A 16107-nucleotide genomic window follows, 5' to 3' on the forward strand; every position below is an offset into this window, starting at 1 on the left:
GACATATCGGCGCATATCACACAACAACAATGGACCATGGTCATTGATGATGTCATCAACCCAGACCAGAACCATGATGCAACACACAATATCATATTTGTGGTTAGGTCTTTTTGCGTGTTTCTAAATATAATTGGATGCTATCTTTGATAAGAAAATACTGCAGTCTCACGGGAGCATAAAAAAAAGATCCATTGGTTTTACTTAATGTCACAACCACACTACTGTGCAACCATTCTGAGTGTCCTTCTGACTGTATAGTTTATCATAATACACTTGTAATGGCTTCAGAAGGCACATTGTACATAAAAGGGAATGTTTGTTTTTATCTTTATTTTTTATGTGTACCTTATATCAAGTTTATGTTCATAAAACAAAAAAGCACTGCCTGACATCTAAATTAAAACTTGTCTGCATAACAGCACTCCACAAATGGACTATTGCCACACAGACATTGTGGGCAAGACACCCTTCCTTAGCATGTGCATTGGCAATTATACAAAAGAAAAGGTGCGTAAAAATTGTCATTGCACACGCTGAGGAAGGCATCTTGTTCAAAAATAAACAACAGTCCATTTGGAGTGCTGTCGTTGCTTTCTTCATCATTATTAATAATTACACTTCAAGGATCCAGCACACAGTTTTCAAGTTAGAATCATGAGTAATATTTAATTTTTGGTTTGCATAACATACTTTCTGGTTCAATGTTCTAAGAGCCTAATGTCCTGGGAGGATGTCAATAATTAAATATACAACAAAATGTAGACTCTTGAGTTTATGAATGATCCAGTTTGATGCCAGAGTATAATCAAAAGTATGAATCTATGGTCACAGCTTGCTTTTTGTGCCAAGAGACAAATATGTTGATAATACCATCGAACTAAATCACTTGTGTTTTTAAGGATGTGATAGTCCTCCCACAGGACATTATGTACAGTAGACTCAAACACAACTGTCTCCAAAAGATTACATAGCCAGTTACATAGCCAGTCACTATGTGTGTTGCTACATGTGTTGACATTGGGATACACGAGGAAGAAGAAAAGGTAGCTTGCACAATGATTTACCCATAGACATTGTCTATTACTATCACTGGTTCAACAGAGGCGGCTTGATTGTTTGAAGGAACATTCATTTGATGGGTGTATGATATGACGCTGTATTACAAAGGTGTTCATCTATTTCATACTATCCAGTTTATATTTTACTTTTACAACAAACCCCTATGTGCTCAAGGGTCAAACAGGTACACATCGATCATATGTATATTTTGATGCACATTTGTTTTTGCTTAATGTCTGTCTTTCTTCCTATTTAAATAAAACGTGTGATTTTCTGAGACCAGGAATTACAACAATTTAGAGTCTGTCTGTTCTTTATATGTTGTCATTAAGATGGTTACATAATAATACAGTACATGTACAGTACCCAAGTCTAACACATCTGTCTGTAAACTATTACATTAGTCTAGTACAGTGGTTCTCAAAGTGGATTCCAGGGTCCAAATTGACCCATACAAGTCTGTAACTCTGTCTGTAACAGAGTTAAGGGGAGACCTTGAATTGGAAGGTTTGAGAAGCACTGGTCTAGTACAGGGGTGTCACACCAAATTCTGGGCCCTGGGTACAAGGATTCACTGCGGGCCCCCCATGAATGTTAACTATAGCAGATATACAAGCTCACAGCGTGGCACCGAGTGCCGCGCTGCGAGCTTGTATATCTGCTATTATTGAAAAATCGTGAAAATGTGTGCAAGAAACCTATGTCAAGGACCCCCAAGATGATATGTATTTGGCCACAGACCCCGATCTCAAAATATTTAGTTCCAGGGACCCCCAGAAGCAAAATTTTAGTTAGAAATGTTAGCTTAAGATACATATATTCAAAGATTTTCACACATTTTCACAACTTTTCAAAAATAGCAGATCTACAAGCTTGCAGCGCGCTACTCGGTGCCGCGCTGTGAGCTTGTATATCTGCTATTTTTCAATAGATAAAGTTATTAGGGCCCCAGTAACTCAGTCCCATGTTCCTACCCCTTGTGACGCCCCTGGTCTAGTAGCCTACCTAGCTCAGTAGGATGACGAGGATCAGGTTGCTGGTGCTTTCAGGAGGTGATTCCCAAGAGCCTAGCAGTGAAGAAGAACAGAGTGAAACCATGTTATTTTTGGAGCTGTGTGCAGCTCCCTATACGTGGCTGTGTGGGTGTGTCTGTCTGTGTGTGTGTATGTAGCCTGACACAGCCTGACTTCGGCGTGTAACTAGTGCCGCACCATTTACGCCACTCGTGCAATATATACATCAAAATGTGCGGCTCGGCCGGGAATGGTGTTCTATTACCTTTCGTTCCGATCCGCCTTACCATGCCGACGTAATCGGCAAAAAACGACGCTTAATTGTCCCCATTGACTTATAATGGGACAATGCAAGAAATCACTTTCAAGTATTTTTCTCTCGTAAACCATAGGAGCTACAGTTTCAAACCTCGGAGAGGAGATTCATAATGATTTTAAGAATGAATCGAAAAATAATTACATCACTCGGCCTCATGGTGGCGCTATAACGGCCCACTTTACGTTTTGCCCCGTAACTCTTGAACCGTAGATCGGAAAATTTAAATTATTTTTTCCCTGGATTCCTTGGGTCAAGACGCATCTCCCCATATAGGCCACGCCCATTTGCGCCAGGATAGATTTTCCGCCATCTTGAATTTTCTCCAAAACACGCTTTTTGCTCCTTTTCCTACATATTTTCTTCAAATGTCACAAAAATCGGTACACATGATCTACACACACACACACACACACACACACACACACACACACACACACACACACACACACACACACACACACACACACACACACACACACACACACACACAGCTCCACTTCACACGGGTGTGATTTTTTTCTTGAGTACTAAAGGAGAAGTCAAATGTAGAACACAGTAGGGGGACCATATTCTGAATCCCTAAAAAGAAGACACTCTAGTCTAAACTGTCACCTACTGCTAAGTTTAATCAAATAGGCTCTATATTAGCTATATATTTATTTAAAGCAGAACCTCTGGGTTCCTTGAGGGGGTTCCAAGTGGACCCTTTACAGGTCTGTAACTCTGAGAGTGTACAAATGTAAAATTGAATTGTTGAATTGAATATTTTATTACTAGACAGAAATACAAAAAACAGGTCCTATATACATCCATCTAAAAAACATTGTGTAAAAGTACATTTTCTTGAAACTTTCATATATTCTAGATGCATTGCACATTCAGTGAATTATTCCAAGCCTTTTTTGTTTAAGAATTTGAATTTTTATAGCATACAGCTCATGAATATCAAAAGTCCATATTTCCAAATATTACAATTTTACACGAGACCACTCAAAACAAGGATTTATACAGAAATGTCAACCTTCTGAAGTCAGAGTTGCTTGAAGTCCAGTGGAAAGTTTCCACAGTCAGTTATGATTTCGATTTCTATGGCATCTGCAATGCTTTTTTACACAGTATTCTTTTTTTAGATGGATCTGTATATTTGTACACTCTCAGAGCTATGGGGTCCTTGAAATTAAAACGTTTGAGAACCTCTGATTTAAAGTAGACTGTGCCTCTTAACTTCTGTAATGAATATTCAGCTTTATAACTAAATAAAATAATATATCTCTTAAGTCTTAGGATTATCTTAGGAGAAGAGAGGTAGCCCATTCACAAACCATCATAATTGTGCTTTACCACGTTGTACTGTCAGTTTAATTTGCAGAGGAGCTCGCCTCCAAATGAACCCTTTGCCGAAACAGCCGAACAGCGCCCTCTGGCAGTGGTGGAAAGTCACATTTACTAGTAATGTACTTTTACTATTTTGAGGTAGGCTATTTGTACTTTACTTTAGTATTTGCAATTTCCAATACTTTTACTTCTACTCCAATACATCTCACATCCAAAATATTGTATTTTTACTCCACTACATAAAACATACACTTCATTATGCAGCCCCATAGTTTTGTCCATTTGAAAATAGCCAATCTACAAGCTCACAAATTGCTATTTTAAAAATATATGATTTTATACATTTGAAAACCTGTGAAACAAGATACTGCATGATGATTACTTTCTACTTTAGTACACCCTGGAGCCCCCTGGAGTCACACAATGCACTGGGTCACCGATATCGGTGTAACACATTTGTTTCGTTTTTTTATAGCTTTTGTAGCCTACGTGTGTGTATGAGTATGGCGTTTATCATGGATGTAGGATTAATCTTAAACTACCTATAGTTAGAAAGGCAGAATGGCGCTGAATCTGATGCGGTTGCCAAGTGCTTGGTCTGTAGCTGCTGCTGCTCACAGATATTTACCAACAAGGATGTTTCATGTCCGGATGCTCTCCCAGCGCAAAGGCAAGCCAGGCTAACAGCTAACATAAGCAGCGACATTGTACATGTTGACAGTTTAGAATGATGTGACTTCTCGAGACCCTGACCAGGCGTGAATATGTATTATTTAGACGTAATGTGTGTTTTAGACTGGCCTTAGTTTTAGAAGAGGAGAGATAAACAATAATAATAATAGAATACATTTCAATCTGACGTGTTGTGTACATCTGTCACGAACGAAGATATTAACTCGCGAGAGCTACCGTGGACTGCGTGGAGCCAACCGGCAAGCGGAAGTGTTGCCATAGATACCCTAGCCATGGAAGTATAATTTCCCGAATTAATACTTAATATTATTTGTAACAAGTAGTTAAATTATTCGTCTATTTGGCAACATTCTCGTCTAGTGTAACTGGACAAAGAGCTAAATAAATACACAGTGAAATGTACACGCAAAGTAATAAGATGAGATGATAACATTTCGGGGAGGACGGAGGAGGAGCCAATATAGCTTTGGCGCAACTTTTAACCCGGGAAATTCACTTCATCCATAAAGAAGAGAGAGAGACATCAGCGCACCACTTCTTCTAGTTTATTCATTCAGATATTGCACTGCACTCACCAGCCCAGCATTGATTGAAACATGCCCTCTCTAGAAGTCGACGTGTCTCCACTGAAGAGGAGCAGGATAGAAGCTGCGAGTGCTGAAGAAGAACGCTGTGTGCAAGCAGCTGTCCTGAGGTTCGCCAAGCTCTCTGAACACGCCACCACTCCGACCAGGGGGTCCTCCAAAGCAGCGGGATATGATCTGTACAGGTTGGTTCACAATTCAACAGTGGTGGGAAAAGACTAAAATATTGCAATATAGAATTAGAAATACGCTCAAGTAAAGGTCCGGAGTGTTACTTTACACCACTGTCTGCAACTCAGATGAGTGCAACAATAGCATTTCTATTGTCTGTCTGTCTGTCTGTCTGTCTGTCTGTCTGTCTGTCTGTCTGTCTGTCTGTCTGTCTGTCTATCCACCCCATAATACGTGTAAAACCTGAGGTGGAAAAAGTACTCACAATACAACTAAGTAAAAGTCCGGAATTCACAATGTACTTGAGTAAAAGTATTGGCATCAAAATGTACTTGTAGAAGTACTCCTTATGCAGAATGTCCCATTTCAAGTTTTCAAATGTACAAAGATCTTTTGAAAATAGCAGATCAACAAGCTCACAACAACGCACACTGTGAGCTTGTTGATAGGGCTATTTACAATAAAGTACAACATTTGCCTCTGAGCTGTATTAGTGGTGTTGAAGTAAAGGTATTGGGAATTGGAAAGTAAAGTACTTAAATACCTAAAAATTGTACTTATTTACAGTATTTAAGTAAATGTACTTGTTACTTTCCACCACTGTGCTGTGTCCATTGGTAACATTTACTATGTACTGTTAGATGGATTTACCTGATGTAATCACAGCCAAACATCTTTGTTGTGACTATAGCATGCAGGTTGGGTCGCTAGTTCTGTTTTCTGATTTGTCTAATATTTTATCTTTTTAAATCAATCTATATAGTGCATATGATTACTCGATTGGACCTATGGACAAGGCCATTGTGAAGACAGACATCCAGATAGCAGTTCCATCAGGGTGCTATGGCAGAGTGGGTGAGTGCTTGTTTGAAAAAATACCTTAAAAAGTCTATAAAAACCTATGTTTCTATATCAGTGGTTCTCAAACCTTTTCATGTCAAGGACCCATAGAATTATATGTATTTGACTGCGTTACAAATGTCTGCTATATACATTGAAAGATTTGCACACATTTTCACGATAAAAAAAAAATAGCAGATCTACAAGCTTGCAGTGCGGCACTGCTATTTTTTAATAGTTGACCACTAGCTCTAAATTTACATTATTGTGAATACAATGATCCTCATTTTTAACCACATTAAATTGTTTGCATTATTTGGGAGAGACCATTATTTTATTACACATTCTGTCCCACCTTGAATGTATTAAGTGACAATTTGTGGTTATAAATTAAATCAAATGTTTAAACTCGCCTGCTAAGTTTGACTGTTAATGGCTTACAGCAGTATTTGAAATGAGCCATAATAATTTGTTTTTCTATCATTTCCCTCCCAGCACCCAGATCTGGGCTGGCTGCAAAGAACTTCATCGACGTTGGAGGTGAGTTGACATTAAACATTCGTACTTGCAATGTGTAGGATTCACATCAATTGTTTATTTCAGCGTGTTGTGCTATTTTATTTATTTCATTATTATTGTGTATTTCCCCTTTAGCTGGAGTTGTAGATGAGGACTACAGAGGGAATGTTGGCGTTGTGCTCTTCAACTTTAGCAAGGAGACCTTTGAAGGTAAGCTAGAGCAGGGGTTTTCAATGTTTTCAGGCCAAGGACCCCTTAGTTGAGAGAGAGATGAAGCAGGGACCCCCACAACCTTTTCATAGATTCCATATAGTTTCATTGTTTGACAGCACAATCATCAGTGTATTTTGGATTCATGTCAATTTGTGTTTTCAGATATTTAACCAATTGAACCGCCAATACTTAATAAACTTGACATTTCACTCTGTACTCAGTTTGCTCTTTTTCCTCTCTGCACGAAACCTCTTTGCCGAAAATAGCGGATCGGCTATTGTTGGCTAAAGTTCTCCGAATATGGACACTCGGGTTAAAAAGGAGAAAAAAGTTTCTATCACACCAAGATTTGGAGGACCCCCTCTAGTAACTCTGAGGACCCCCTGTTGAACACCCCTAAGCTAGAGCATCAGGGACAAAAGCTTTTCCTCACATGTAGGGTATACTAGTATTACCAGTAAGGCTCCCTAATCGGGAGATAAGCGACCGTAGGTCACTTATCTCCACAAATAGGGCAAAAATGTGTTTTGCCAAAATCTTCCTGATCCATGTTGATGACATGAGTGTAGACATACTGTGTAGTGATTTTCGTGATTTTAGGGCAAAATCTGTAGGAGCAGTGTCCAAAAATGTGTTTTTAAAAATCGGCCTGGAGGTGGCGCTATATGGGACAGATTCATGTTGATGGGATGAGTGTAGACATACTGTGTACCGATTTGCGTGATTTTAGGGCGAAAATTGTAGGAGCAGTGTCCAAAAATGTGTTTTGCAAGAATCGGCCTCATGGTGGCGCTAGAAGAGGGCCATGTGAGAAATGAGGGGTGGGGTCTCCGCGCCGGCAAGGCGGACGAATAGGTACCGGCCCCGGCTGTCCCGGTCGCTCCTAGCCGGAGTTACGGCATTTTATGTGAGCTGCAGTGTAGGGGGTCCTCCACTGGGGGCGCCACCACTTTTGCATCCGTTCTGGAGCACCAGGAGTCGGTGGTCCCCGGGAATTCCCCGTGAGCAGCCCCGTTGGGGTGGTCATTTGGTCATGTTTGCGCATTTGGTCATTTTTTACATCTGGGGGTCCCCCAGGGACCTGGGGGTCCCTGGAGCTCCGGGGGTCCTTGGAGGTTGTAGTTTGGCAGCCAAGGAACGTGTGTGCAAAATTTGGCATGGATCGGGGCAACGGTTGCGGAGATATAAGCAGGGGAAAAGTGTGACGTGTGAGGTGTGACAGACAGACTGACAGACGGAGGGAGGGACGGACGGACGGAGTTACTTACACTTTGTGGTGGTTTTGATAGTAAAGTGCGACCTACGGTCGCAATGAACATCTGTGACAAAAGCTTTTCCTTGTGTACTGTATAATGCTGAGGAATCGAATATAGCAGGGCGCATTGCACTCTATGGACGCGGCTGCCATGTTCTTTTCTGTCGCCTGTCACTTTGAATGTTGTGTTCATGTTCTCGATACTAGTATGACCATCATTGACTAGAGAGTAAAAGCTGTTAAATTCACCTGCCTCTTTTGTATGTCCATGGAAGGAGTGTGATTATTTGAGACTAGACTGAAAATTCAGAGCATGATATGCTCTGAAATGTCATGTCTTATATGTTTGAGCCTTTTTTAGTCCAGTCATATAATATTCCTATTTAGAAAGGTTGGCGTAGGAAAAGAACATGGCAGTAGGCTTTTCACAATGTACTGTATACTGACTGGTGGCTTATTGAGTTATTGTAGTCACTACACCTCAAAACATTTCATGATGTATTGAAATTATTGTCCAAAAGCTATTTGTATATACTTCTCATCCCATGTTGTACTGTTACATTTATCACTTACATCTCAACATGGACATGATCGGTGTGTGTGTTGCCTCTGTCTATTTTTGTGTCTACCAGTGAAAAAAGGTGACAGAGTGGCTCAGCTAGTATGTGAGAAGATCTGCTACCCAGAGCTTGTGGAGTTAGAGGTAGGCCTACTGCAATCTGTCCCCAATCTGCCATTGATCATTGTTAAGGTTACTTCCATTCTGCAGTTTTCTGTCTATTTTTCATCAATGTAATTCTCATGCAATGGAGATCTCATGGTGCAATGGTTGTATTTCTGTTTCAGACCTTGGATGAGACGGAGCGTGGAGCTGGGGGTTTTGGCTCTACTGGAGTCCGTAAATGAGTTTTCAAATGTTACTTAACGTTGATGTTGTACAAATAAATGTTGTTGTTTTTTTCCCCCCATGTACAATTCCTGTTTGAACTGTCATTGTTGCCAGAACTTGCCACTTAGATTTTGTTAATTCAAGACTACACTGTTTGGTAAACTGCTTCCTTGTCTGAAGTCCATACATACTAGAAGCAAATCGTGAACCCTCCATGCTTTTCCACCAGGCGACATTGTAGTACAAAAATTGCATTGTTGCAGTCTTGAGTATGTTGGTGTCTAGTCTGGTGTGATCTCATCTCACTGCCTGTATTATGAACTCAGTTGGTTTAATTGTAAGTATAGAGTTGGTGTAATTGTAGTCTTATCAGTTGAGAGACATTGGGATGGATTATGATGTGCTTGACTTGCATGTTAAATCTGTGTGGCTCATACAGGGCATAACTATGGTTTCAAATGTTACATAGCTGTTGTACAAATAAACATATTTTTCATTTACGATTCCTTTATTATTAATGTTACTCATTTTGTTAATTCGAGACTGGCCTACAGTATACCAGTGGTTCTCAACCTTTTCAGACTGTGATCCCCAAAATAATCATATTTGAACTGGGGACCCCCCAGCCTGACGAGCACTTGAAGTTGTATGAGGCATTACATTTTGTTTAACACGGTTCTATTGTGTTAGATCGTCTATTTTCACAATTTCTGCCTCTAATATTTGACAATTTGGCCAATGTTATTTATTTTATTTTAGAGGTATTAAAAGGGTCTTTACAAATTGTCACTTTAGAAATGTGCAGATACCCTCTATAGACTTAAACTTTATGTTGGTTTGTTTACTCTTGAGTGAGAAAACAATGTTGCACATTAAGTTAATCATCTGCCCCCCCCCCCCCCCCCCCCCCCAAATAATTTGGGGACCCGACCCACCGGTTGAGAACCACTGGCCAATACTGTCTGGTTATTATTGAACTGCTTTCTTTTCCAAATTGTGAAGCCTGCATTTCCACCAGGGGGCATTGTTGGACAAGGATTGTGACTTTTCAGCCTTGGCATGTGTTCAGTATGTAGTCTATGTACACAGTATTATTTCTGGTTGTCAACTCTAGTGTGATCTCACAGCCTGTATTATAATAAACACAGTTGTTTTTAAATGTGGAGTATGGAGATTTCATAGTTATTGCGACCAAAGGCCGCAGTATACCATGAGAAATGTCGTAGCTTGTCTGTCCGTCTTTGGTCTTTCAGTACAGGAAGTGATGTCACTTGACATCACTTCATCAAAAATCTAACCCTGGATATTCATACTGTCACTGTGACATCATAGGTGATATCACAGTGACAGTCCATATATGGGTATCCCTTTCATGCCCATATATTAAGATCCCTGATGTTATGTCCGTCTGTCTGTCACTGGCCAGGTGGCAAAGGCATGTCCCATATCTATGTGGCTGGTTCAGATCTCCATGTATATGCATAAAATATATTGTATGTACTGTATATGGATACATTATTTTTAATAAAGGATAAAATAAAATAGAAAGTCCATATGGTCATTCCCAGAAACAAAATCTATTTTATGCTCATATGGAGATTTCTGATGTGATCAATCCCAGGCCGAAAATGTTAATATTAAGTCCATATATGTATATGTATATATATAAAGGATATAACGGATAAAATAAATAAAATGTCCATATACAGTATGGGCACAACAATAATGTTATGTCAAAAGTAAAACATGCCCATATATATATATGGACATTACCAAATATGGGCATTGTCTGACATAACATTGTTGACTATCATGCAGGGGTCTCCATATATGAGTAACTGGTCCCATATACATCACTGGCCAGATGGCCAAGAATTCGCATGTCACCCTGAGGTGTCTTACTAGTATATTCTGATATATCTGCAATCATAGCTATAGTGTTTTATTAGATAACGTTTCAAACTCTTTAGTAAACAAAAATAAATACATTTCAGGTCGGGATTCCAATTTCATCCGATCAGAATAGGACTCGTACAGGATACAAAATAAACAAGTGGAAGCGATGAGACAAAAAGAAGATAATGGACTCAATCGGAATTTTAATACTCATGTTTTAAGCTAATGAGTGTGTACTCCTGATTGGCTGAAATTAGCAATCCATCCAAACAATTGTTTAGTTTATTCAAGAGATGGGAGAACCCTGTGACTGAACATTATAGCAATGATCACTATCAGAATAATTTTAACAAACTTTGTTTTCACCTAAACATATCACTTACACTACCTTTTTAATAGTATAGTGTGGTCCTTGAGGGTGTTACAGGTGGTCCCCAGATAAATGATGAAGAGTCGTTAACCAAATGGACCCTTATAGATCTTTAACTCTTGAGAGACCGTACAGGTCCATATGGTTTCATTTTACGCTCCAAAGAGTTAAATGATAGTTAAACATTTGCATTACTTAATTTACAAGAAGTCTACACAATTAGAGAATGTGGAGGAATTGTTATTTTGATCAACGTTTTGCCTGTAATCACATCAGTACAGCATGGAAATGTGGACATGTTTTGGGAGAGGCTAAATCTCATCAAATGGTGGTCCGTGGCTCACATGCTGAATAAATAATGGACATTGATATGAAAAGTGTTGAAATCCGCTGGTATAGTCGATTTTACAAACTAAAAGGCAATGGGATGGATCATGATGATGCACTTGACTTGCATCTTAAATAGTGCAACAAAACAAAAAACTACATCACTGTTTGCCACCAGAATGGTAAAAGTATATGGACCAAAGTTAAGCGAAAGTACAGCAGTGAATACATTTACACCAAAATATGTTTTTTATTGTGAATTTACAACTAAACCCTCACTGATGTGAACAGAGAACACAGACTGGCTGTTTTTACGGTTGGTCCATGGCGATGCTGCACTGATTGGACGTGCGAGAGAATGTGTGGCCATGACGGCCTCAGTGCATAATCATGAAGGCCCAGTTTCGGCATCATCACAATGTGTGTGCGTTGTGTGTGTGTGCGTGTGTGTGTGTGTGTGTGTGTGTGTGTGTGTGTGTGTGTGTGTGTGTGTGTGTGTGTGTGTGTGTGTGTGTGTGTGTGTGTGTGTGTGTGTGTGTGTGTGTATACACAGTTTACAAAGGAAAGTAGTTGGTCATTATAAGCACCATTACAAACCCCTCCAATTCAAGGGGCTTCCTCTAGTTTTACAAATGCTTCATAGATTAAAAGTGGCATTGATTATTACAGTATAAACACACTTAATTTACATGTAGTATAAAGGAGAGCAGACAGGCTATGAAGCAAACTTTTTTGTTTTGGTTGCAAAGACAAATGAAATCTTTAAAAGATTGGCTGACGGGATTGCATTTTTTTTCTTCTTTTTTGACTACTGAGTGTTATTTCTTTTCTTGAGTAGTACAGTGCATTCAGAAGTCTATGTGGTTGTGTTGCTAGCACCAGTAAATATGAATAATTCTAGTCAGTATCAAAGATGGAAAAGCATGGTTTAAATACGCTGAAGGAGTCATTCAAGCTTAGATATGTCTACGTCTTAATAGTGAAAGTGAGTTCCTCTCTTTTCCTGTCCATTTCCTGCTACCTTTCTTCATATTCACTGCGATGATTGAACATTAATAACTGATGTCCAGTGGATATCTTGGTTAAGTCGTCATTTAGTGTATGGGGAGAGGAAAGGAAGCCACTTAAGACTATTAGGACTCACCCCTTTTTCTCTACCTACGCAGAGTGGTCAAACCTCGGCATTGGAAACCTTCTGCAGTCCATGTGCCCTACAAAGTGGTGCCTGACTCCACATATCATCATACAAATTCAACACCTACTCTCACAATCCTCCCACTTAGCACAGAGCACTCTACACACAGCTGAAGTTGTTGTTAGGGCAATATGTTTGTCATAATGACCGTCGACTCTTTCTTACTGCCAACTGTTCAGCTGGCATTTTTAAACAAAACAAAACAAAAAGCCATGAGAGATTGTATCTATGATATGTAGAATCATCTTTGGGAATCAAATGATACAGTCCTCCCATTCCCCCCGTTGTCTCTTTGGCGGCGAGCTCCTCTCTACTAGAGCGGGTAGAAGTTGTCCCGAGCCAATGACCCAGATTCAAAGATTCCTCTCCAAATCCCATTGACTTGGACGCGGCGTCGAGGGGAATTGGAGCCCGACCTTGGATCAGTGGCTGTGGGCGACATCCGCCTGTCTCAGTCCTGTGGTGGTTAATGCAGGATGAGCTGCACCCTCATCTTCAGTACGTCTCCAAGCTGTCCCGTGAGGTAGTCTTTATCATGTCTGTCCTCTAGCTCAGCCAGCTCCTGTTTCCTGTAGAGGGGCATGCTGCTGATCTGTAGGAAGTAGGCCCCAGGGGGCAGGGCTTTCTTCTTAGCCATGTGCAGGTAGCTCACGCCCTCTCTCTGGTTGATCTTGAAGTAGCCGTCGTCGTTGCCAAAGTCGATGGTGTAGCGCACGTGGTCGTTGAGGGTGGACAGGGCCGGGGTGAGCTCCAGGATGCGGTCGCGGCTGCTCAGATCGCTGACGTTCAGGTGGATCTGCAAGGTGTCCTCGATGTCAACACTGGCCAGGCTGATCACCTCCTGCTCAGCCTGCCACAGAGACACAATGGTTTGAGAGAGGTCACACTTGATCTAAGCAGGTACCTATCAAATTCAACAATGAGGATTTTACTGTGTACATCAGGCGTCTTCAACGTTTTCAGGCCAAGGACCCCTTAATTGAGAGAGAGATGAAGCAGGGACCCCCACAACCTTTCTATAGATTCCATATAGTTTCATTGTTTGACAGCACGATCATCAGTGTATTTTGGATTCATCTCAATTTGTGTTTTCAGATATTTAACCACTTGAACCGTCAATACGTAATAACCTTGACCTTTCACTCTGTACTTAGTCTGCTCTGATGTTTTCCCCTTTACACCAAGCCTCTTTGCCGAAAATAGCCGATCTACAAACTCACAGCGCTGCGAGGCGTTGCTGCGAGGCGTTGCTGCGAGGCGTTGTGAGCTTGTAGATTGCTATTTTTGGCTACAGTTATTAGAATATGGACACTAGGGTTCAGGTTGTTAATATAAAAAGGATTGGAGATTTGGAGGACCCCCTGTAGTAACTTTGAGGACCCCCTAGGGGTCCCGGATGCCCTGTTGAAGACCCCTGGTGTACATACAAGCTGGTAATGAGTATTACCTGTGCATCTCCTAGAGGTTCTCCCTCAAGTGTTGAGTTGGTGCTTCGACGCTTACGTCCCTTCTTAGGGTAGCCATTGATCTTGCACTCGTAGCAGGCTTCAGGTGACAGAGAGTTGTCATCGGTCAACGAGTCATCTCCTTCTCCAATACTCGAGCCAGGACCAGAAAAGCCCATACCAGTGACGCAGTGACTGAAACATAGATATAGCCATCATAACTATGTATTTAGCACCGTTTGATGAATGTACATGAAGACTGATATACATTGTACACTTTATATCATTGCTAGTGAGGGCACGGATCTCTAGGGATGTCAATGTTAATTCAAATCACTTTGGTCAGCTTGGGTTTACAGCCTCTAGGGGCCGCTAGCGGGTCAATTAGACAGACTAGTCCAGATGATAACTATATCAATTGTTTATTCTTATTGCATTTATTGTATAATCTTGGCTAATGTGGTGCTTGAATTTCCCCTTTGGGATTCGGTGTTAGTTTGTCCATTATCATCACTGACTATTTTACAGTGTGGACAGGCTCACTCGCATACCCTTGTCCTGCACGGAAGTATCCAGGTGGGCATCCACACAGGTATCCCCCGTCCGTGTTTGAGCAGCCGTAGTTGCAAGGGTTCGAACTCGAAGAACACTCATTAACGTCTGAGCAGCCCTGACCGCCCTGCTCATAGTTGAAGCCAGTGGGGCAAAGGCAGCGGAAGCTCCCCAGAGTGTTATGGCACGACGCACCCCCACAAATCTGGCTGTTTTGACACTCATTCTCATCTGGAACAGAGGAGGTCAAAAGGGAAGTAAACAAACAGACATCCCAGCCAGGGGAGCAGATACAATACTGGGAAACGCCAGAGTAAATGTCATAAACATGAGGCAGAACTTTGGCTGTGCTTCCAAAAGGCTATCAATAGGCCTACTGTATTTCCGTAAGCATAGTGAGGAGTATTTCTGTTTGACAGCACGTAACAGAGCAATGATTCTCACCCTTTTTAATTTGCCCAATTTTAAATATTTGTACACTGATCCGCATTTGATACGATTTTATCTAATATAATTCTTAGCTCACTTCTCGCCTGTCTATGGGAGAAGTGATAACTACCTCCTTCTCTGGCCTCCTGAAAGGTGTGTTTTCAGGGCAGTTTTAAAGGATGCCAGCGAGCTACATGTTTTAAGGGAGGTAGTCAAGGAATTCCACACCCGAGTGGCAGTGTTGTAGAAGGAGAATTTACCCATATTTGTCTTATGGGTTTGTGTTATCAGATCATTTTGTGCTTTTTGGAGATGTTTGGTCAGATATTCTTGTATGTTCTATAATTGTACTTGCAAACATAATCATGGTGAACTTTAACTATTAATAGTTTTGCTGGGAGCCCCATTGGAATCCCCTGGAGGTGGGAAATAACTGAACTTCTAGAGGAGAATGTTTTATATTAGTGACAAAGAGAGAAAGTGAGTAGTAGCACTCACCCACACACTGGTTCCACTGGTAGTGCTGCAGGTATCCTTGTGGGCAGCTGCACCGGTAACCTCCTACCAGGTTCTGGCAGCCATGTTGGCATCTGTGGCTGCCATCACACTCGTCCGTATCTGTCAAAGGAACAGTACACACATTAGTTACTATTCCTATTCGTGTTATGGGGAGTGGGCAGTGGTGGAAACAGTACTGAAATTTCTTACTTAAGTTAAAGTATCAATACTGCAATGTAGAAATACCCTGTTACAAGTAAAAAGTCTGGAATTAAAAATGTACTTGAGTGAAAGTACTAAAGTATTGGTATCAAAATGTACTTAAAGTACCAAAACTAAAAGTACAAAATGTTTGAGAATAGCAGATCTACAAGCTTGCAGATAGGCTATTTTCAAATAGCCAAGGTATAAAATAGGGCTAATGTCAGCAAAATAACTAAAGTTTTCAAATAATTGTTGTGGAGCAAAAGTACAACATTTGGATCTGAGATGTGGTGGAGTA

At 40.7% G+C, this 16107-nt stretch overlaps 2 protein-coding genes across 2 annotated transcripts in view; one reads left to right on the forward strand and one right to left on the reverse strand.

Annotated features, from left to right (window-relative positions):
- Nucleotides 1-4225: 4225 nt before the first annotated feature.
- Nucleotides 4226-9398, forward strand: dut (deoxyuridine triphosphatase). The gene is made up of 7 exons (XM_080729503.1): nt 4226-4399; nt 5032-5191; nt 5941-6032; nt 6513-6557; nt 6672-6746; nt 8637-8707; nt 8851-9398. The coding sequence occupies exons 1-7, from the start codon at nt 4291-4293 to the stop codon at nt 8908-8910; spliced, it is 612 nt and encodes a 203-aa protein (XP_080585629.1). The 5' UTR covers nt 4226-4290; the 3' UTR covers nt 8911-9398.
- A 2314-nt stretch (nt 9399-11712) lies between these two features.
- The window catches only part of fbn1 (fibrillin 1), a 125768-nt gene continuing 121373 nt past the window's right edge, over nt 11713-16107 (reverse strand). Inside the window, exons 63-66 of the mRNA XM_080730725.1 lie at nt 15606-15725; nt 14678-14909; nt 14129-14321; nt 11713-13531 (exon numbers count right to left, since the gene is read on the reverse strand). Of these exons, the coding sequence (XP_080586851.1) occupies nt 13148-13531; nt 14129-14321; nt 14678-14909; nt 15606-15725 (929 nt within the window). The 3' untranslated portion in view covers nt 11713-13147. The remainder of the gene's footprint in view (nt 13532-14128; nt 14322-14677; nt 14910-15605; nt 15726-16107) is intronic.

The sequence above is a fragment of the Nannobrachium achirus genome, assembly GCF_963921795.1.
Source record: "Nannobrachium achirus genome assembly, chromosome: 7".
Lineage (NCBI taxonomy): Eukaryota > Metazoa > Chordata > Actinopteri > Myctophiformes > Myctophidae > Nannobrachium > Nannobrachium achirus.